The sequence below is a fragment of the Gallus gallus genome, chromosome 10 (genome assembly GCF_016699485.2).
Source record: "Gallus gallus isolate bGalGal1 chromosome 10, bGalGal1.mat.broiler.GRCg7b, whole genome shotgun sequence".
Lineage (NCBI taxonomy): Eukaryota > Metazoa > Chordata > Aves > Galliformes > Phasianidae > Gallus > Gallus gallus.
In genome coordinates, this window is record NC_052541.1 from 1,842,545 (window position 1) to 1,864,850 (window position 22,306).

At 48.2% G+C, this 22,306-nt stretch overlaps 1 protein-coding gene across 29 annotated transcripts in view; it reads left to right on the forward strand.

Moving 5' to 3' along the window:
- NEO1 (neogenin 1) overlaps nucleotides 1-22,306 on the forward strand; it is a 279,790-nt gene that overhangs the window by 79,866 nt on the left and 177,618 nt on the right. For 23 of the 29 annotated variants that reach the window (XM_040706582.2, XM_046898900.1, XM_046898908.1 and 20 more), the window contains 3 exons: nucleotides 1,212-1,283; nucleotides 4,411-4,652; nucleotides 5,287-5,439. In XM_040706582.2, the coding sequence (XP_040562516.1) occupies nucleotides 4,604-4,652; nucleotides 5,287-5,439 (202 nt within the window). In that variant the 5' untranslated portion in view covers nucleotides 1,212-1,283; nucleotides 4,411-4,603. Of the gene's footprint in view, nucleotides 1-1,211; nucleotides 1,284-4,410; nucleotides 4,653-5,286; nucleotides 5,440-19,291; nucleotides 19,630-22,306 lie in introns of those variants that run through there. The other 6 variants (XM_015279047.4, XM_015279051.4, XM_015279054.4 and 3 more) reach the window with 3 other exon arrangements.

The window sequence follows — 22,306 nt, forward strand, 5'->3', positions numbered from 1 at the left end:
TTTTCCAGCATCAAGGAATTTGTGGGTGAAGGAAAGAAGACTTCCCCCAACCTTTCTGTGATTGCATTTTTATCTCGATGTCATTCCTATCTTCCCTTGAATTGCTTTTGAAACTGTCAGCTGATGAGAGAGTAACTTCACTGATAGGAAATTCCCCCAAATTACCCGAAGGCTTGTGGCCAGATGGAGGCAAAAGAAACCCCAATTGCCACCCCCACTACTGGAACAAAAAGCCTCCCATCCCCTGGGAGAAGCAGCAGCAGCCAGCTGGCCAGCAGCACGCCTGCCACTCCGAATCAGCATGTGCTGCCGTTTGTTTGGGACCTGCACGTGAGCTGGAAGGGCAGGGGAATACGATCAGTGGGATCCCTAGTAACCAGGCCTGGGGATTTGTCCTTCTTAGGAGCTGGTTGTTGCTGCACGTGTTCCATCAGCGCCGCGCCGGTGAGGCAAAGCAGGGCTCATCAGCCTGTGCAGGGCTGTGGGCAGCTGCTCTGTCCACTCAGCCGTGCTCCTCCTGCAGGTGCACCCAGGGGACTGGCACAAGGGAAGTGAGAAGAGGAGCCCAGCGTTGACAGAGCCTGTCAGGGCCTGCAGGCTGGGTAACAACAAACCTCCCAGTGCCGCTAGCTGGCCCCAAGAAGAAGCGCATGAACTGTTTCCTGAAGGGATGCAGATCCCTGGCTATATAAATTCTGGTTTTCCCTGTCTTTTACTCGCCTTGTGTGTAATAGAGCCCGGGAGTGCTGCAGACAGGCAGACCTGTTCCCCTCGAAGAGGTCTGGGGACTCCTCTCTCTCCTTCCCTTTCCTTTTGCGCTCGGGCAGGACCCTTTTTCCTGCCATTTCTGGCTGCCCTTTGCTTACCAGGGAACCCTGGGGGATTTGGTTGCTTAGCTTTAGAGCCAGGAAATGAATGAAGAAGGGCAGGAGAAGAAAGAAAACAGAATAAGGAGGCTCACTTCCATGGTTTATTGGGTCCAGAGAGATTTCTGTAAACCACATGGTATCAGGTGTAAAAGAAATGAAAGACGATAACCAATGTGGAAGAATGGAGCAGCCCAAACCTCCCACAGCCCAATGCGTCTGCAGAAATGTTGGCGAGGCTTAACCAGCAATTTATGGTGTACCTGCTGTCCGAGAGCAGCCCCTCCACCTCGTTCCTGTCAAGAAGAGGTCCTGATTCATGTCATCTGTTTTTATTTTCTCCAGCAGGAAGACTACTGCAGATCCCATGGATTGCAGCAGTCACAGGGAAAAGAGACCTATGAAAGATGGCTCCAGGTGAGGATTTCAGAGAGATTTGTGTTTGATTTAGGGCTGAAGAGTTGATATTTCTATTGTTGTTGGGGACTGGGAGGGGAGAGATTACCGAGTCCCTGAATCTTAATGTAAAATCATTAGAATCTGGAACAGACTGTCAAAAAGACACTCAGGGACAACTAAATGTATAAAGCAGCTTGAATATCCCTACCACCAGAGATCATCCAGTGCAAGATAAAGCCTATGAAATGGGCAGCACTTTAATAAGGCACATATGTTTGGGGACTCTAAACACACACAAAAAAACCCCAGTATCTGAGGAGGAAGAGATTTACATTTTCTTCTCAGTTTCCTAGAAAGAGAAAATGCCAAGAAGTTGCTCTCTCTTTTTTTTGTTGTTTTTTTTTTCTGAGGAATCTGAGCTGGATGAGACCCACCTAAGATGATCCCCATAACTTGCCCCAGTGCGCTACCTTTGTCCCTTTGTCCTGTCACAAGCAGTCATAGCATTTCTAGGGAGATTTGTAATTCCAAGCAACAACCTCAGAGGTTAATTGAAGTCTGAAAGTAAGTAGATTTGGTAGATATGCTGGAGAGGTTTTAATTACATGTTTAGATCTCTGTTGCTTTAACCATAAATCTTACCTGGGAAAGGAAATGGTGGTATTGGAAACAACACCTTTAAACAATTTGGATTCGGAGACAGAAAATCAGAGGGACCAACGGATAGAAGCGAGCTCTGAATTAGAAGAATCCCTTTTGCTTGTTTTGGGCCCCAAATAGCTGGACTATGTGTAAGGCCTGCTTTCCTGAGGAGGTGTGCTCAGCAGATCTTTGAGGAATCTATCCAAAATGCAGACTATACACATCAGCATTTTTTCTTGCCTTCTTTCTCATTTCTGCTTGCCATTCCATATTCTCCTCGCAGCTTTCCAGTTACTCTTCCACTTGCTCCCCTTTGCCTCCTGCTGACTCGATTCCTTTATTTTCTACCACTGTGTACCGCAGTCACTCCCAGAGCCTGGGCAACCTTCCTCAGAAGCCTCCTCGTCTCCTGAGCTCACCGCCAACTCTCCTACTGAAGCTTTTCACTCTCTGTTCAGCAGCAGAAGAAAAGGCCAGGAACGCGTGCTGTGACACCGCTCAGGTGCCACTGCCCCACAGTTCTTCACAAACCCTGAACGTACAGTCAGTGAGAAGCGGAATGGCAGAATTGGTTTGAGCACATGAAAGAGAAGCGAGTGCTGTGGCCTGGTATCAGGCACCGCGTTCTGGTTTTGGTTTGGACACTGACTCACCCGTGAGCTCAGGGAAATCATTTCCTTTTCTGTGCACCTGTTTCCACTCCCCACCTCTAATTGTCTGTCTGGTTAGCTGCGAGCTCTTCAGGACGCAGCCCGTCTAGCTGCGTGCACGTGCAGCGCCCCGGCACAATGCAGCCTTGTCTTGGTTGGGCCTTAGGTGTTGGAGCAGAACAAAACAAAAGGTATGCCCAGACGGCAGGGCAGGCTGCCCAGACGTGCTGCCCTGCAAGCATGTCTGAAACCTGATGTGCTGGGAGCTGTCTCCATTCCCAGTCCTCGGCCAACAAAGCATTAGTCAGTTCCAATTACACTGGTGGGGTGAACTGGCATGCTCCCAGTTCTGCTGGGAGCTGGGGTGAAATCACTCTGCTCGTTCTGCAGACTCAGGCAGCACTCCATAGGAACCTGTGTCCTGCACAGCCCAGGACCTGCCTCGAGCTTTGCTGCCTCCCTGCAGGCGCGAGGCTCCTTACACCAGCCCTGCTGTTCATCTAACCCTGCTCAGAGTGCCTGAGCTCACTCCGTTTTTCCATTTTCTCCTTTCCTCCTTCATCCGAAGAGATGCGTGCATGCCTCCAGCTTTGCTTCTTGTCTTCCTGCTTCTGCGTAGCCCCTTCCTCAGGTTGTTTTTTCCCAGCACTCCATCCCATCTTTTGCATTCCTCCCTGCTTTGATACAGCATCTCGTCCTGCTTCACACTTGGAGAAGGGGTATTAGGTGGATTCCCCATAGAGTATAAATTGAATGGAGAGAAGTGGCTGGTTTCCCAGCAATCATTTATCTGATTAAAAAAATACTCCCCAAACTCCCCCCACCCCCTCTGCCAGTGCCACACCCCCTGCAAAAACAGCGTTGGCACTCAGGCTGGTGTTTGAACCGTGGTGTTCAAATGGCTGGAAGGGGGATTTAGATGGGAAAATAACTGTCAAAGGATGGCTCTCCGGGGAAAAAGCACGAATGCTGAAACTTGGAACATGGGCTGGTATATGGAGGAGGTAGAGAGTAAATAATTCCGAGTCAAGTACCTCTGTGCTTTCTAGCTTGGCCACCGTCTAACTGATATTTTACACAGGTTCGCACACAGCTGTGCTCACACACATGTGCCCCTGCACACACATCTCATCGGAGAAGCCAGCAGCAGCAACTCCAAAGCAAAGCAAGCTGCTCCTGCCACTCCATTCCTCCTCTCTTTTTATTTGCCTTCGTTCAGAGCTTGTCCCAAATCCACTACACGAAATGCACGTCTCCTTGTTTGCTACCTGTACAGGTTTTATCCATTCAAATCAGCGTTATCCAAGGGTAGTAATGTTCTTCTCCTGCTGAAGCCGGTGTGGCTCCATTTGTATTTGGGGAATGGAAAAGTCACCCCTCATCAGCACAGAAGCACAGCACGGGTGACCTGAACTATGCCTTTCTGGCCAATCTGTGTTTCTCAGCTGCCTTTTCCTTTGAGGGAGAGAGATATTTTACATTTCATACTGCTTCCATAGTATGCAGTGATTTATAACAGGAGCTACCTTATTAATGTCAAGGGCAGAATTGCTACTGACATTCAAGCTGCAAGAGCGTATGAAAAGCATTTAGTGAGCTGTGGCACAATCCCAGCACTGAGGGCTGTTGGCTGACGTGTTGGTGGCCTCAGCCCAGCCTGCCTGCTGCTTTCTGGGCCAGTGGGTGAAATGTGAACGGGCCCATTCTGGGTTGCAGCTCTGCAACCGCCAGGCAGCCCTGAGATAGTCGCCAGGGCTCAGGTTTCCTCGAGTTTTGACAGGAGTGCTGCTCAGAGGAAACCTCTCTGCTCCTTCTGCAGGATTTACACTGCCACAAGTCTTCATTTTTTCCAGATGTTTTACCTAATAAATCAAGGAGTCTCATCAGAGGATTGAATCCAAAAGCTGTTACCATGACTTCAAAGGCACAGAGTGGAGCAGAAAGAAGCAGTGCGGACATTTTCTACCAGTCTGCAGTCACTGATGGTGAAAATATACTCTGGTTCCATGGTTTTCTCTGTGGGAACCAAAATTCCTCCATGATAAAATGAAATGGTGCTGTGCCCCCAGCCAACATCTGCTGGAAAAGAATCCAGGTGAATTTGGGTTGCGTGGTTGGCAGAAGTGGTGTTGGTTGACATGGAGTGCTGCTGGCCCAGAGGAGCTCTACCAGCCCCATCCTCCATCAGCTCGCTCAGCTTTCAGGTCGCTCTGGCTTTTCAGATCAATCTGTGGCTGTGACCACCACCTGACAGTGCTTGCTGCAGGTGGGCATTGCGTTTGGGTTGTGCTCAGGGATTCAGGTACGTGAATAGTTGTCACCGTGGAGTGTCAGGGAGGGCTAAGCTAACCCCTGCCTTACATTGGTAGCAGGTTAAGGGCACGCAAAGGGCTCTTCCCACAAAGCAGATGAATGGTTGGATCTCTGTGGGACCAGAACTGCAGCACCTGGAGTGCTATGGAAATACTGCACAGCCCCCAGTAAACACTGCCACTACACAGAACTGACCTGGGACATGGATTTTCCCCGGTCATGCCGTATTTTATGTGCCTCAGGTGGAGGGCTGTCAGACTGGGATAAGCCAGGTACATATCTCCTGTATTGCAATGATACGTTCAGACTGGGAAAAAAACAAACAAACAAACAAAAAAAAACAAACCAACTGATCTAAATATTAAATAACATTAATCAAATTATTCTTACCACAGTACAGTTTGTTTCTGCTGCAGACTTCAGAAAAATTGCTGCTCATCTTCCCTCCCCCAGGATGCTGACGCCCAGCAAACTGTCACGGCTGCCTGGGATTGGTGACATCTCGAGTGACACGTGTTGGATCGTCAGATCAGAGTGGGAGCAGCACAGCTTTGGGAGCCTAAAAATAGGTACTGTCATTCTGAGCCGAAGCCTCTCTGCTCCTTCCCACCCCAGCCCGCCCTGCCTGTTTGGCACGTGCAGCACATAACCGGAGCACTCACGTTGTACCAAAGAAAAGCCATGTTCCTAAAGCAAGCAGTGTGGTGAGCAGCGGGCACATTATCCATAGACAGCGGGTACAGAAAGGAGTACATTGGCTCTGCCGCACTGCCTGTGGAAAAGCATCAGAGGTGTTCAGAGATGCTCCATAGAATAGGGAGTTTGAATTCCTTTCACTGGACAGCTGCTCACATACTTGTAATTGAGTGACTGAATGGTGAATGTAGCACGTTTGATTTTCCTGTGGATCTGTTCTCCCTTACATTGTGCAGCTCTGTGAACCTTAGCCATGCTTTCACTTGTTTTTTTAAATCTACTCACTGGAGCATGTGTCAGCATCTGCCAAACCCCAATAAGCTACATTTCATTAAAAAACCAAAACCAGCAGATTATTCAGAAAGAGTGAAGTTTGATTCACAGAGATAACACTCTTTGAAGATGTCTGCTCCTTCAGTAGTGACTGATTTAAATGGGTTCCATTTTAGTATGCCTGTTAGGCCGTTCTCAAGGCCACACAAAGGAGGAGGAATTGTGTGAGGCCATATAAATCAGGGTTTGTTATAGTGAAGTCAAACACAACTGCACTGTGGGGTGTTAATAGGGAGCAGGCAAGAAGTCAAAAGCAAGTCAGAGCCAATGAACAAAAGCCACAAAGCTAATCTGTCTGGTTCTTGGTGCTTCTCAGAAGTGCAGCGTCTGCACGCTCATGGTACGCTCTGGAAGAAGCTTGGGGTGTCAGGCTGATCCATATCACCTTTTCAAAGTGCTCCAGTAATTGGATGAGTAGGTTTGGTGGAACATCTGTGGTTCTCAATTTCTCCCACCGGGAAAGATCTGAAAATGAAGCTGTGCGAGCGCATCACTTGCCCAGGTCTCGTCCTACTTGTTAACGCCAAGGTCACTTCTCTGAATTCATTCTCAGCTGAAACAGTGGTGAGGGCAGGCAGGCCACTGGGCACATGGGCGAGGGACCTGTGGGACTGCGCTCCCATTGAATAGTTCTTCATTGTGTGGAGGAAAACTCCCTACTTTTGTGAGTGCTGATAAGAGTTTCCTCCTTTTCCTGTAGTACTTTGTGGGCAGAGTGGAGGGCAGCCAAGAAAATGTAACTAGATTGAGAGGTATAAAAAACCTTTTAGTGCACACTTGAATTTAAGGCTCTCAAGCAGTGTTTCCTGTGTGCTTGAAACAGAAATACTGCATGCACCAAACCCTTTCTTTAGAAATATTTGTTCTTAACACAGCTGTCGCCATGGGCCCAGCGTTCCGTCTCATAGTCAGGTCCTCGCAGAGGGGCATTTCTGTCCTGTGACCTCTCCTTACATGCAGATCATTTATGTTTAGGTGTGTCGTGGGTTAAATCCTGAGGCTTGAGCTTGGTTCTTCTTGAAGCCTATGGGAAGTGCCAGAATAAGAAGTGATTGAGGATCTCAGTGTGCAGACTTTGGAGAAGGTGCCAATGTGTGTATGCTTTCCCCATTCTTCACTCCCATGGTATAGGAAGCCTGGAGCACTTCACCTGTTCAGAGGTTTCCCTTAGCCTTTCCTTCACCTGCTCACAAGGCTGTGTGATGGACCACGAAGCTGGAAGGCCGGCCTGGAGCTGCACCAGCACCATCATGCACGGATAAACGTATGATGGGGGGCACAGCTTTCTCCTCTGGGATGAGTGAGTGACCTCTGCAGCTTCCCAAATACCTCATAGCCCAAAAGAGAAACTGCTGAAATCTGCTGAAAAACACTGACTGTGTTGTCTAGCCAAAAAGCAGCTGCTAGTGCTTTAAAATGGGCCACGAGGCTTCCTTCTTAAAGAAGGAATTCAAGGCAGTGGAAAGTGTGAGGGATTGAGTGTAGCTTCTGGCCCAGGAGCTTGGATGATTGCATGAGTCCATTGGGCAGGCTGCAGACACGTGCATACACATGTGCCTGAAGCACACAGCACTGTGGTTTCTGTATTAGTTTCTGTTATTTCTCAATATTCCCTTTAATATTTAATGTATTTGTCTTGGTCGCCGGCAATGACAGCAGTGAGAGTGCTGACTCTGATGTCCCTCTGGGACATGACATCAGCTTGGGACAGCCCAGCATTTTCCTGTAGGCCCATGCAAATGTTCTGCCTACTGCCACCAGTCCCGAGAACATTCCTGGCATCTCCAGTAACACCCTTAACCACAGTACAGACACCAAGAATTTCATGTAGATAAGTGACCTCACACTTCCAAACTTTGTTTTCCAGGGGTTCTGGGTCAATAGGGCTTACCTAGGGCTCAAGCTGTGCCTAACAAGAAGGACTTCAGCTGTTAAAAAATATGTATTTGGCAAGACAAGCAAGCAGGGAATGAGAGTCCAGGCCAGGACAGACAGAGCCTTTTGGAAGACAGAAAGTGAAACAAGAAAGGAGAAGTCCTGGCAGGGAGCAAGAGCTGGGTGAAGCCCAGAACAGGAACAACAGAGGGTGCTGCAGGTCACAGCTGAGCAGAGCTGGCGTGTGGACAGGGTGAGACAGGAACTTGTCCCAGCTAAGGTGCAGGGGTGCAGTTCTGATCCTCGGTGGTGGTGTGATGCTGGCTGAAATGGCTGTGGGGGAATGTTGGGTCAGGAAGGGCTGATGGGCAGATGGATAATGCCAGACATCAGCCAGCAATGTTCATGTGCCCTTTTAAAATCAGGTCAAGCAGAGTCCTGATTTCTCCTCGTAAACAAGACGGCTGTTTTGCTGTGGCTCTCAAGCAGCTTGAGAGCTTATCTGTGGGAGCTGGGGCTGCTGTAGGGCAGAGGAGGGGATGCACTCATGCCAGAGTCCACGTGCACACAGGTACCCTCCAGCTTGATGCTCAAATCTGGATTTTGCCTTTGTGAACGTTTGCCAATTATAACATATCATGTGTGTCAATAGTGCCTCTAACTTGCCTTAATACCTTTTTATGAGAATAAAATTTGTTCTTATATGGTGCTTTTCATGCTTGAGGCAGTTCAAAGCGCTTCGCTAAGCACAGTAATGAGTTAGATCTGGGGAGCGTAGTGATTGTGTAGGGAAATACAGCGACTATTATGTGCTCTGCAATAATTCACAGAGCCGCCTATGCTAGAAACTGTTTTATTTATTGAAGGGAGGAATGTTGGCTGGGTCTCATGGTTGTCCTCTGGAAGATTTTAATGATCTTTAGCTTCCACACAGAAAGGCACCTCTGAGAAGCTGGAGCTGAGGGAGCTGGCGGGAGGAACGGCACGGCCAGCTTTGCAGTGCCACGGTGTCAGCCGGGGTGAGGGGACTGAGATCAGTTGCAGCCCTTAAGCCTGAGATTCACCTTTCTCAAGCATATCACATCTCTCTAAATCCTATCCACGCCTTCAGGCTTTTTCTGTTATTTGATGTCCTCTTTTACCTTACTTTAGTTCTAAAATAAATACTTTTTTGTGCTGGACCTTCCACCCCTAGGTCTTGAAGGGGGACTGCTGAGTTCAACAGTGACACTGAAGCACCACGGAAGTGTTGCTGTGCTCCACAGAAATGAAGGAAGGTTTAAGGTTAGATCCAGACATCTGACATGAAATCTGTGCTGTATGAGTATAATGTAGTACTTGTTCTCAATGCCCAGTCAGGGAGGAGGATACCAGGTCTTTGTGCCTGCCTTCTGCAGAGGAGAGGCACAGTGTGAGACTGCTCCCTCTGCCCCTCTCCTTTGAGAGCTTGCTGTAGGTTGTTTTGGAGGACAGCTTTATCCCAGGTGTACGACTGCAAAAGACCATGCGGAGTCCAGTCCTCAAATCTGTGTCTTTTTACCTTTCCTAGGAAAGCCAGATGAACCCTAGCACATAGCCCTAAGCTTCTGTGTTTATGTAGTGGTGGCTGGGGAACTCTTCCTACTGTTAGATAGGCCTTGATGTTGGAAGATGTACATTAGCCATTTCTGCAGTAACTCTCCAAAGGGAGCCAGCTTTTTCTACTGCACAGAAACCTAATTAAGAGAGCAAGTGAAGTCAAACAGGAAGATGCTTCCCTCTAGGTGTTGTCTCAGCACACACATATTCAGAAGCTTGTTGCTCACACAGTGAGCTGGCCTGTGCAGCTTCACTCTTTTTGGTGAGCGCTTTTGGCTCACCGGAGTGTTTGCCATGATGACAGAGGCCCTTGGCATCCCCTTTGCACATAGCAGAAATGTTTAAGAAAGTTGGTTTGGTATGTGTGATGCCCTGGGAAGCATCCAGTGGTCCAGGAAAGCCTCAAAACTCCTCCTGAAGCCTCTTACACCACACCTCCTGGGTACAAAGAGAATTTACACGACTTTTTGACATCCCCTGCCTGCCCAGTGATTTGTGGGTTAACTATGAATACAGTCTGTAGTTCAGGGCACCAGAGGGCTTCAGACTGCGCTGCAGACAGGGCAGCCCTGCTGACATGAATGGAGCTGGTCATTTGGGAATGTAAACAGAGCCTGACTTATTACTGAGCTAACTTCCTCACAATTGTGAAGATAAGGATAGAAAGGTGTCACTTCAGGCTCCTCTTGAAGGGGACAGGGGGTGTTAGTAGCTTGAACTGTCCAGAGCAAAACTACTCCCAGCTTAGGCTGTATGTAAAAACTAATACTGTCTCTAATTGAAACCAGACAAAACATTCAAGCAGTCAGCCTACAAGCGCTTCATGAAAAGTGGAACGCAAATGCTTTTTCTATAAGCATTAATCTTTATGCCTCACCGGGGTCATAAGTGCTAGTGAGAGTGCAAGGAGAGAATTCAGCTCGGTCAGCACCGGTCTGTAAAGATCTATGTCCAGTTTTGCACTTAACTCTGTTTATCTGGGGCTATTAATTAGCTCCTTTCAGCTTCCCTGTGAAGATCTGTATGTTAGTTCTGCAGAATGCTCTTGCACATAAAGATCTGTCATTGATTGCTTGGGCAGCTAAATTGGGTAGACAGTTCACTACTCGAAGGTATCTTAACTTTGCATTCTTTTCTGCTAGGGCAGGAATACTGGGGATGACTTCAATCTCATTGTAATCTCCTTGTACACACTGCTTTTCTAATTTCATGCCTAGGTATGGCATTTCCATTACAAAGGAGTTTTGTTGGTTGAGCTCTACTGGTCTGGGTCTTTCAAAAGCTGATCAGAGCCTTTGGTCATGTGCTTCTGCTCTCTTCCCGCAGAACAGAACATCATCTACGCAGATCCCAGGCTATCAAAGCCCATGAAACAGTTCAAGTGCCAAACACAACCCAAATGGCTGCCTGAGAAAATTATGTCTCCCATAGGGGCTATTGAATATGCACAAATGTGTGCTCTGTTTTCCTAACGTGTCTGTCAGAACCCCGCTGATGCCTCCAACAGAGAGAAATATTTGGCGTAGTCCACTTCCCCCCAACTTTACTCTTTACAGGAAACAGAAAATGTTTTTTTTTCCTATGTATTTATTTGTGCTCAACTGTAATCACAAAGGGTTATATTTTTCCCCTTTCTCTGGTGACCCATGAGTGTCCACTTGCTGTCGGTTCTGCATTTCCTCTTATCTTTCACAGAGCTGTGAGCCTTTTCACCCCTTCCTCTAATGTCTGCTATATTTCACATAAGAATTCTATGTAGGAGACGAGCTTTACGATAGGAGGGCTCTGTTCAGCTTTACTCAGCACCCTGTGCAGACTTCCCTATTTTTTTAAATCCTCACTATTGTTCAGGTGCTCTGGTGAAGGTATTCTTCTAATGTGAAAAGGCTTTTCAGCACAGCTGTACAGGCTGCTAATATTTCAGGCCATCTCTTTTGCTGTCTGTTGGTTCCCCATACATTTAACAGCAAAATCCTTTAGTCGGAAAGAAGGTCACTGTGAGTGCTGACTTGAAGCACTTTCGCTCACTTCTGCCCATTTTCAAGAGACTGCTTGTAGCCTTTGGAGCTAATTAGCGCTGTTCCTAGTCGGCGCACAACTTCCAGATACTGAATTGCCCTTTATCTTTCAGGCTGTGGTTTGTTCACGTTCTGCTACAGTGTCACCCTACCCACTTCGGGACCTTGAAGTACTGTGAATGGGGATTTTGTCTGTGCGGACTGCTGTGTTGGCGTTCGTGTATTCTTGGTGTCATCACCTGAGTTCCCACCTCTTTTTCCAAAGGTGGAACTGCTTTCTGTTGCTCACTCCACTGTTCTATTCTGCTGTGTGGGTTTTTTGCTTCTGAGCACTGCAGACCTCTGCCCTACTCCCTTCTGTTGCAGACTTTCAGATTAGTGGACTTGCCTTCTCCCAGTCAGCAATAGTAGCAAGCTGGTGACTTTCCAGTATGTTTTTAAAAGGTTGGTTTGCTAACCTCATAGCCTTTAAGAAGCGGTCTCCAGGTCAGCTGCTGTGGTTCAACAGATCCATTATGGGACTTACTGATGCCCACATTAATTGTGAGTCAGAAATCTGCTACTGAGTGGTTTGTTCCTAAACCTAGTCAGATCTAATCGCTTACCTGAGTTCAGTTTGCTTTTCAACTTTACAAATACATTATTCAGGTTAAAGAATCATAGAGCTTTCTGTGTTTAGACCTTCTAGTATGGACATAATTGCTGTTATTTTTAGGTTAAGTGCAAGATTTTTAAGCTGAGCGTAATAGATGAGCTCTGTTTTTCAGTAAAAGCACACATTAACAGCAGTAAACATAACAAACATGTCAGTAATCCTACACATTGTCTTCCCCTATGCTGTCTTTTCTCCAAGTACTTCCTAGAATGACCTGGCAGCAGGAGAGGTAGTGGCTCACACAGATATGGCGACGACAATGCCAGAAGGACCAGATGACTGTTGCCTGATACCTGCTGAGTGCAGCAGAGGTCAGAAGGAAAAAGCTGGACTACCATTAGAAAGAGTAGTTTAGACAAAACTAACAGATCGTGAAGCAAGCATCAGCCTGAAAGAGAGTTTTGAAGGCAGACTGCAGCCATTTGGGGGCTAGAAAAACCGTAGATTTGTGAGAAAGCTTTTCTTCCTTTGTCAAATATATCTTATTTGTTACCTGCCTCAGAGGGGTCACATCTGAAGAATACAGTTTCTTTTCTTTGTAGAATGTAAATGTTCATTCCAGATGATGCAGACATAAACCTCAAATTCTTTTCAGCCCTCAACGAAGATTTCTGAACATGGAATGCAAATCATTTTGAGAAATGGTTTCTCGCTGAATACATCCACTTCTGTACTTTCAGAAATGAGGGCTACTTCTGGTATCCTCAGCCTCTTCCTCTACTAATTTTCCTTTTTTGCAATGTAGGTTTATTCCAAACATTTGAATTCTCTCCAGTCTTTGGTAACGATCTGTTTTAGCTCAATGCCTTTGGGAGTGTGTAGGCATCCTGCTTTTCTGCAAATTCTGTGCTACCTGTTTAGAGCATTTTCCTTCCAGACTTCCCTGCCAGCACATACCTCTCACTGTGCTGAAGGAGTGCCATTTCAACCTTGTGTCCTCAGAGCATCTTCCTTCCCAAAAATGTGTGTTAGTGGAGGGGGTGGTAGTTGGAATGATAGCCTGGGCAGCATTTTCTTGCAGTGTGGTACCAGTTTGCTGGGAAGTGGTTCAGCCCCTGTGCTCTTTTTGGGCAAGGCACCTGGCTGCCAATGGGCAGCGCCCTTCAAAAACCACTGATCTCTGTTGGTGTGAACCAGAAACCTCATTTAGGTTTCTGTAGTTCCCGCTGCTCCCGTTAGTATTTCTGAATGTCTTTGTGACTCTCTTGGACACAAAGTCACATTCTGACCTCTTTGAAACTCATTTCATATTTCTAAGAATCGATAGACTTCAAATGCAGTAGCAGAAATACCAGCTAGTCAATAAATCCAGTCAAGTTAAGTTAGAATTAAAAGCAGTGTGTTGTAAGGGCAACGTTTTCCTAAGGAACGGCTATTTGGGCTTGTTTGTTGTTTCAATTAAGTCTGATTTAGTAGCTTAGTCAGGGGGCTGCAGCCTGTAGCACTCAGACTGTAATTTGATTTCTAAAGCTGCCATTCAGGTGCTAAGGAAATAAAAATATGTGATAAAACCACATTGTGACAGCAGACATATAGATCCTGATGTGTTTAATGCGCAGCATGACTGTCGGGAAGATGCAGCGGTTCATGGCACGATCACCCACATTTCATATCCCATCAGAGTTGCATGTTTTGCTCTCCTGGCTTTCATCACCGGTCTCCTGGGAGGTGCATGGAGAAGAGGCAGGATGGTGGTGTTTTTCCAGAGCTGTTGCCCCGAAGGGATGTTTAAGCAAAAGAAAAAAGAAAGTAAAATTAATCTGTGTGAAAAGTGCCAGATTGACAGCCTTAGCAAGTCAAACACTTTACCTATTTGAAGGCTGCCCACGTTTTATCTGCTAGAGCTGTCAGTGTGGTACCATTCCTCTGTGTGAAACGCGTTCTTGTTTTTAAAGCTGTCCCTTCTTTCTCCAAATTGCTCAGTCCTGCATCCAAGAGGGAGTCAGAGAGTACTGATGGGGGTGAGGAGCTGAACTTCTGCAAACCAGGAAGAAATGCTGGCAAGTTTGCGCTGCTTTTGGAGATGCTCGAAATTTGCAAGAGGTTAGAAATGATTTTACAATAAAATTTATGCAGAATGATTCAAGGCTTTCAAACTAGCTCTGCTTTCAAACTAGAAGCTGCTGGGAACAGAAGCTTGTTTGTCTCCTTAGGCTGTATCACTGCTGCTACACTCTGCAAGGAGACTTCCTTACTCTCCTCTATGAGTTCCATAACCATGCTCTCCTCTGGATTTTTGCAGTGGCAGCACGGCTCCCTGCCTTTCTTGGCCTCCATTCCTCCAGGAAAAATAAACAAATCCAATATCTCTTCCATGAAAAATCCATTATGTTTTATAGAAATTCCTTCACAGTGTTTGGGAGGGTGATGGGATTTGGAGTAGCATTCCAGTAGCAGGAAGCAGACCTAAAACTCTGGCTTGAAAGGGATACCTGAGAAGTGTATGAACAAATCAGTCACTCACTACAGCAAACAGGACTCTGCCCCGGTTCACATCTATAATCTAATGTCAGCATTCCCTGTTTCTGCAGATCATCATCCCAGTCTTTACTACATCTTACTAATGGTGCATGCCGCTGTTTCCGAACTCTTAAATTTTCGGACTGAAGTACTTCTGTTCATATTTACAATGCTGCCACAAGTTTCTATGACTTCCTTGACTTCAGTTTCTGCAATTTAAAATAGGAATACTTTAGTCGGTATTTACAACGGGGGCTCCTGGAATTGTTATATATACACATATCTCTTCAGTTTTAAATATCTAAAGTAGGAGAGTGAGATAAAAGCCATCTGTGAGTGACCCCCGACAGCTCTGGAGACACACAGGAGTTGAAGTTATTGACTGCACCTTTCCTTGGTTCATTTTTCCTTCTGCCTTCTCTGAGGAAAGGGCTTGCTTTTACTGCGTGACTGTACAGTGCCTGATACAATAGGACCAACCTCAGGTAAGACCTTTAGGCACTCCCATTATATGAATGAGAACAAGATTGTTGGTGTCAGTAATTAACATTCTTGTGGGATTGTTGGAAATGCTTTGGGATAAACACCACCTGGAATCCTTGCCTGGCTTATGTGGTTTTTAAGCTGCAGAGGAGGGTGATCCTGTTCACATGAGAGGGCACGGACTGTCTGTCTCTTCTCTTTTTGGGTACAGAAGAAGTCTTTCAGTCCAAAAATGCAATTCAGAACCTCAGTGAGAAGTGGGACACTAGAAAAGTGAGGGCGTTACCAACAGGGAAGAAAAATGGGGGGTCAATCAGCAGCGTGGCTCCATTAAAGGTCTCAGCTGAGGAAAAAAAATCATATGACAGCCACCAAAACAGAGAGAAAAGTACCGACCGAACTGTGTGTAACTGTTAACACTGTGAATGCCTGTGGCACAGTGTCATTCCATGACAGGCTTCCAGAGATGAAATCTTGCTCTGGTTGAGCAGATGGCAGAACTCCCCTTGACTGCACTTAATGCTCGGCTTTGCCTGTGGCGTTACCTGCATTTCTCTGCCTCTGAACACCCAGACAGCCACATCCCACATCATTATGCAATTCTGATAACCAAGAAATTATTCTTTAGAGTGTGGATTGGATTTGGTAAGCCTTGCATTTTGGATTTTTGGTTTCCTCTATCTGCACCTGAAATCCCTGAATAAACAAACATAGGATTAGACCTCAACAACTCCTTAGCAGACCAAGCCATTAAAAGCATTTCACACCAGCTGCTCCACTCCTGTTTCAGACTCTATTAAACACCAAGTCAAGCAAAGGAGTTCACTCTTCCTTTCAAACTTCTGGGAAACTGACTGTGGTGACTGGAAGGTTTGCCTCCATTTGTGACCCCCCTGCCTCCAGTGAGGAGCTGGAATTATCTAGCTGTTGACATCAGGAACGACGTAAACATGTGCTGGGGTTAGAGGCCTGCTGGCAAACGGCCTGCTAACCTAGAACTTGCTCTGCAATGTCAGGAGTACGACTTCTAACCTCGGAGCAGCTTGCAAAACTACATCTGTGACCAATAAATATGAAAAATAGAAAAAAAACCCCACAAAAAACTAGTCCCTGTTGAACAATGGAAGAGAGCCTATCACACTAAGCTCTGCAGTGATCAGTATGGCAACCTATGCAGGCACAAACTGTTTGCCAGAAGCCTGTGGCTGTAACTCCTACCCAAGGGAGGCAGCACAGAAGATTAATCTTAAGGTGAATATCTCACAGATGTAAGTCTTAAACTTAATGAGCTAGGACTTTATTTGTGCTGCAGTTCCTTCTTACCCCAAAATTACCTTTTCCAGCTGCTTGAGGATGTTCAGTAATGGGAAATTCTCTTAATCAGGATCACAGTTCTGTGCTAACTCAAGTCCTGCTAAGCAATAGAGAGATTATGATCAGAGAAGCGGACATAACTAGAGTGCAGCTGAACCACTGAATTTTAATTTTGTTGCTGTCCTTGTTGGTAACAGCCAACCCAATGTAACTTGCAGCAGCTCGAGAGTGCTTCCAGATCTCACCGGGAGTCAGAAAGGTTCAGTGCTAGCCTCAGGGAGTCACAAAAGGTCAGTGAAACTGTCTTTGTTCTGTAACCTTGTTTCTGCACCAAAAAACAGTAGCTTGGCTTGAAATGAGAAGAACCTCAAGCAAAAGAAAGAAATTTAATGACTGAAATTAAGGTCTTCCTCCGGATGTCCCTCTGGAGAGTACTCTCTGTCTCTGTTGATCACACACATGGGCAGTGTCAGTATTTGAGTGACAGCATTAAATCTTGATTATAAGGCTTAGATGTCTCCAAGAGGAGAAATACATTTTCCACTCTACCATTCAGAAGTGGCTGAGGCAGGTGAGGTAAAAAAAAAAAAAACTTTTTTCAACTGTTACAGAGGAAGGGAGTTGTTTATGTGTATGTATCAGACATCTGCAGCCTAAAGGTGGTTGTTTTGTTTTTTTTTTCCTTTAAATTCAAGAGTTTCAAAGTTAAGAAATGCCAAAGTTAAGGTGGCCTATGCAACTGTGATTTGCTGCCTTTTGTGCATTTGCATTATGATGCACTATTTAATTGTAATTAGATCACACGCTGTTCTTTCGACAGGTTCCCAGCCTTGCTCATTGTGCAGAATAGACTGTGCTCACTAAGTAATAATTTTATTCTCTCCTTGCTGTTCATATGTGGCCCATGCTTTATTTACTGCATGCTATTCAAATATTGTTCTGAAGACAGATTTATTCATTTCCTCCTGGGCTTCTGTATGGTGCTCATCACTATGGTATCCAAGTGCTTCACAAACTCTAATTCATTTTCTCAACACTGTTGCGAGAACTGGTATTACCCATATTTTACAGATGAAGAATCTAGGCATACAGATGGAATAGTAAAAAAATATCTTTTAATTTTAGCTATCCAATTAGAAATACTCATAGCCTGATTTTGTCAGAAAATACGACGTGGCAAAGCATCTAATTTAGTCAAAGTTGAATAAATTCTCATTTACCACAGTTAGAGCTCTTCACTTCTGCAGATAAGACTTTAAAATGTCAAACCAAGCCCTAGGCCTTGCAGGCTGCACAACTAGTGCATTGCAAGCCTCCGTCTGAGGCACCATCCTGAGGCTGCAGAGCTTTCCTGGAGCAGCACCCACCTGAGCCACAGCACAGTGCTTGCTTTTCCTGCAGTCCCCTGCAAGGTACATAAAATACCTACCTCTAATTTTTTATAGGAAATTATTTGGGCTTCTACCTTTGTTCCTTGACCTTGGTTCAGCATCAGAGCCAGGCCTATCTGTTTGCGCTGGCAACCTTTATTCTGGTGTTTCATAACTTGGGAGTGTTTTACCTTGCAGCCTAACTAATGTTGCTTTAATGTAGTTCGCCATGTCTGTTTCTCTCTCATGTAGATGTAACCTTAAAAACAAAACAAAACAACAACACGGCAATGTAATCCTGTGTTATACTGGTATCTATGTAGGCCATCAGCAATATGGAAATTTGCTCTAAATGTGGAAAGAAACAGCTTGGCTCTCCTGCACACAGTCCAGCACTATAAGAGGGTGAGGAACGCTCCCAGTGCATCCCAGACACTTGCTGCCAGTAGATGTGACAGTTTTCCAGATGGTCTTCATTCCCATTTTTCTCCTGTTCCTATCCTGTTTCTGAGTCTTCTCCCAGCAGGCTGGCTCCAGGCTTGTGCACGAGCTCTGCTTTATACCTCCCTGCAGGCAGACCCCCTCTCCAGCCCAACTCCTTCCCATTGCCCTGGACAACCCATCTTTCTCCAGGCCCTTTGTGCCTGCCAGCTTCCCCATCCCAGTTCTTGTCCCACCGCACATCACGGCAGGAGGTGCTGGGAGCAGTGAGAGGACTGGAAGGACGGGTTCCCTGCTCAGCCCGGGTACACTCAGGCTTGGCATGGAGCAGGGCAGCGGGGAACTGGAACTGCAGGTCCGGCTCTGCTCCCATGGCCTGGGGCTGCGGCTGCTCTGCAGGCTTGAAACCACTGCAGCGTGGCACTGGTGAACCCCGCAGTCACCAGCAGCATGCTCGGTAGGTTTTGCCCCAGAGCTCTGTGAGGAAATGTCTCTCACGAGGCGACCCTTCTGCTTTCTAGGCCCAAATAATCTTTTCCTCTGGCCTGACAGGAGGGATGACAGCAGTTAGTTTTGATGTGTAACCTGAGGTGTGACCTTCGGGTGCTTTACTTTCACCACGATAGCTGTCTGGTGCTAATAGTGGTGACTGAAGGTGGGATTTAATGATGGCACTGCTAACCATCGCGGTGACACTTCCAGCCTCACCCGTTATTCGCTATGAGCCACAACCGACCCCTCCTCAGGAGGCAGCCGCTGCCTGCAGTGGAAGTGCTCCAGGATGCTGTCAGTGGAGGACAAACCCGTTTCCTGACAGAAACGCTGGACAAAAAGATGCGTTTGTTTTTTGTGCAGGACAGCCGCTTTTTGGAGAGATGCACCCCCCGAGCTGTGTTTTGCCGTCGCGGTGCCCCGCAGCGCTGGCTATCGCAGGGTTTCCCTCTGAGGAAGGCAGCGCGACGACAGGGGATTTAAGGTGGGGATGGGGCGGGATTGAGGGCAGGGCGGCACAACGGCCGCGCCGGGTCCCGCGCAGGCGCTGTGGTGGGCGGGCGGGCGCGCGCACACCTGGCGCTGAGGGGGGGCTGCGGGGCCGGGGGGCGGTGACGCCTCCGCGCGGGCGCATGCGCGGACGGGAGGGGGAGGGCGGGGCGGGCCGGGGGCGGGCGTGAGGGAGGGGCGGGGCGGGCGGCCCCTCGGCTCCGTGTGAGGGAGCCGCGGAGCGCGGCGCCGGGACTGGGACCGCGGACCGGCCCGCGATGGAGTGAGCCTACCGCCGTCTGCCAGCCTGCCTGCCGCCCGCTCGGCGAGGCGCGGGGCCCGAGAGCGGGGAGCGAGGCGCGGGCCGGCGGCAGGAGGAGCCCCCCGGGGAGGAGGGGCCGGCGCTGGGAGCGCGGCTGCGGGGCGCGGGGCGCGGAGCGATGGCGGCGGGGCGAGCGCGGCGGCTGCTCGGCTCCCTCTGGCTGGCGCTGCTCCTCGGGCAGCCGCAGCCCTCGGCCGCCGCCGCGCGGAGCGGCCCCCGGAGCCCCCTCACAGGTACGGGGAGCGGCGGAGGGAGCGCGGGGCGGCGGCGGGGGGCGGTGGGGGCAGAGCGCCCCGCCCCGGGCTGCTTTTATTCCCCATTCTATGATTTGATGTGTATTTTTGTGCGTGTGTGGTTATTGTTTTTTTAATTATTTTTTTTTCCTCCGTCCGCCCGCCGCACTTGTCCGAGCCGGACGGGCGCCGGTAGGGGCCACTGCGCAGCTCGGCGGCCCGCGGGGCGCACCTGGGGCCGGGCGGCGGGGCGGGGGGTCGGGGCCACCTGCGGCGGGGGGCGCTGAGCGGGGCCGGGGGCGCTGAGCGCTGAGCGGGGCCGGCCGCACTGCGCGCCCCTCTGCGCCGTGCCGCGGCTCTCCGGGCTGTGGGAGCCGCAGTCCCGTCCGGATGGAGCGCGGCGCGAAGCGGGCGGCCCTCCGATGGGCCTTCGTGAGGGGAGTTGGGTCGGAGCCGCGCCGTAGTTTTGCGGTAGCGTTATCCGCAAAATGACGGCTTGGAAAAAACTTTGGCGTTCCTCGTCGGCAAAGCTTGGAAAGGATCTCGCGCGTGGAGTGCTGGATTTTATTCCGAAGCGATCCCCCGTTGAGTCCTGGCGTTTCCGAGGGGAGCTGGGAGCCGGCAGATCGCGGTGCCGCTGTCCTGTTGGCATCGCGCTGGACAGAGCCGGTCCTCCTGATGTCATCCTGTGGCAGGGAACGTGCTGACTTAACCTCTGCTGTAGCACCAGCTCTGCCGATTCCACCTCTGAAGTCAGTTGATTTTTTTTCTTTTCCCTTTTGAGAAATCAAGCATAGGATACTAAGATCTTTGTATCTCTGCAACAGTTACTGTTTTCATGTGCACTTTTGTTTGGGTGTTCGCTGCTCTGCTGGCAGCTCGCTGTAGCGATGTAGTCACGTTGGGTGCTTTCTGCTGCATAAAATAACATCCTTTATGGTTTGAGACCGTCAAATGAACAGGTGAAGCTTTACCCATTAGAACCAAAGGGGTGAGTTAAGCCAGCAGAGCAGTGCACAGAAATATGCAAAATATTCATTGAGGCTGTGTGTCAGAGTGGAAGTTTGGAAGCAGCAGTGTGGCAGCACTGGAAGTTCAGTGCACCTCATTGCCCCCTCTCTTCATCTTGTGGAGCGTGTTCCTGCACCGCAGTGATATGCTGCCCCATCCCACCCACACAAGGACCAGGAGCAGGATTTCCTCTGAGACGAAAGTCCATTACTCCCTGAGGGGAGGGTCCATGAAGAGGGACAGCCTTACTTCTTTGTCTGCATGAGGAGATGAGATGCTTCTTGCACAGTAGAACTTCATCTTAATCACACTTGCTCCCATCTGATAGTAGTTTTTTTATTTTCCCTAAATAAGAGATGTTCTACATACATTCATGTTTGGCAAGTGGGAGAAGTGCATTCAAATCCCTCTGTGCTGGTGGAAGAGGGAATCGGATGCAGGTGTTTCCACACTGTGCACAGAGGTTCTCTCTGTTGTCATTTAGACACTGGGGTGGCAGTGCTGTGTTCCTGTTGATGTGTTCTAGGCATGGGGATGACGGTGCTGTGTTCCCTATTGTTGTGTTCTAGGCATGGTGGTCCTCTGCTCCCGGTTGCTGTGTTCTAGGTGCAGTAGTGCTGTGCTCCCTGTTGTGTTCTAGATGTGGGGATGCTGCTCCCATGCTTCCTGTTGTTGTGTCCTAGCCATGGCAGTACTATGCTCTTGTTTCTGCGTTGTAGATGTGGGGGTGACAGTGCTGTGCTCCCCATCATTGTGTTCTAGGCATGGGGGTGGTGGTCCTGTGCTTCCTGTTGTTGTGTTCTAGGCACAACAGTGCAGCGGTGGTTTGGTCTTGATGAAGGGTTGATGTGTACCTCCACATCACAAGACTGAAGTGTTCTGTGCTGTGTCCAGAAGGAACAGTGCTCCGTTTCTGAGTCTTCTGGGGTTGATAGAAAGATACGAAAGAGCAGAAGTTGGAGGTCTGGAAGGCCACGTTCTTCATAGCCGTGAATGTTTCAGTGACATTTGATCCCATCTATAAATAGGCAGTCATTGCTCTATGAAGAAGAAAGGAGTGTAGCTGAATTATTTTAGGAAAAAAAAGCCTGTATAACTTAAAGCATTTTTTTTTTGAGTATCTGGAAACGTGAGCCTGTTTCACAATCGATGTGGTTGCTTTGTGCATGAGGTGAAGTGAGCTGCTTGTTTCAGAGCTATTTCACTTAGCTGAGGAGATAAAGCCCAACCAAAGGAGTAGCAGGGAGTGAGCATCAGCTCCTGCCTCATGTTACTTTGAAACCTATTTGAGATAAATGTGAAAACTTTGATCTAAACAGGATTACACTCAGAATAAAACTGAAATTGGTGTCGATTTTAATTATTAATAGAAAAGCTGTGATAAACTGGGTACACCATTAAGATCGCAGGTGAGATTGTTCAGAAGCAGGAAATTTGTTCTGTCTCTCGCTGGGTTGGTGAAGCCCTTGGCACTGGTGTGTGCCGTGTTGTTAGGGATAAACTGGGTGTCTGGGAAGTCCCCAGCTGGAAGCAGTGGGAGGCAGAGGTGTGCCGGACTCTTGTAGCGTAACAGGTGCTCAGCAACATGTTGGCTGCAGCTCCTTGGTGCCACGTGTGCTGCTGCGAGGGCTGCTCGTGGTGTGCGGGAGCAGCACGACAGAAGCTG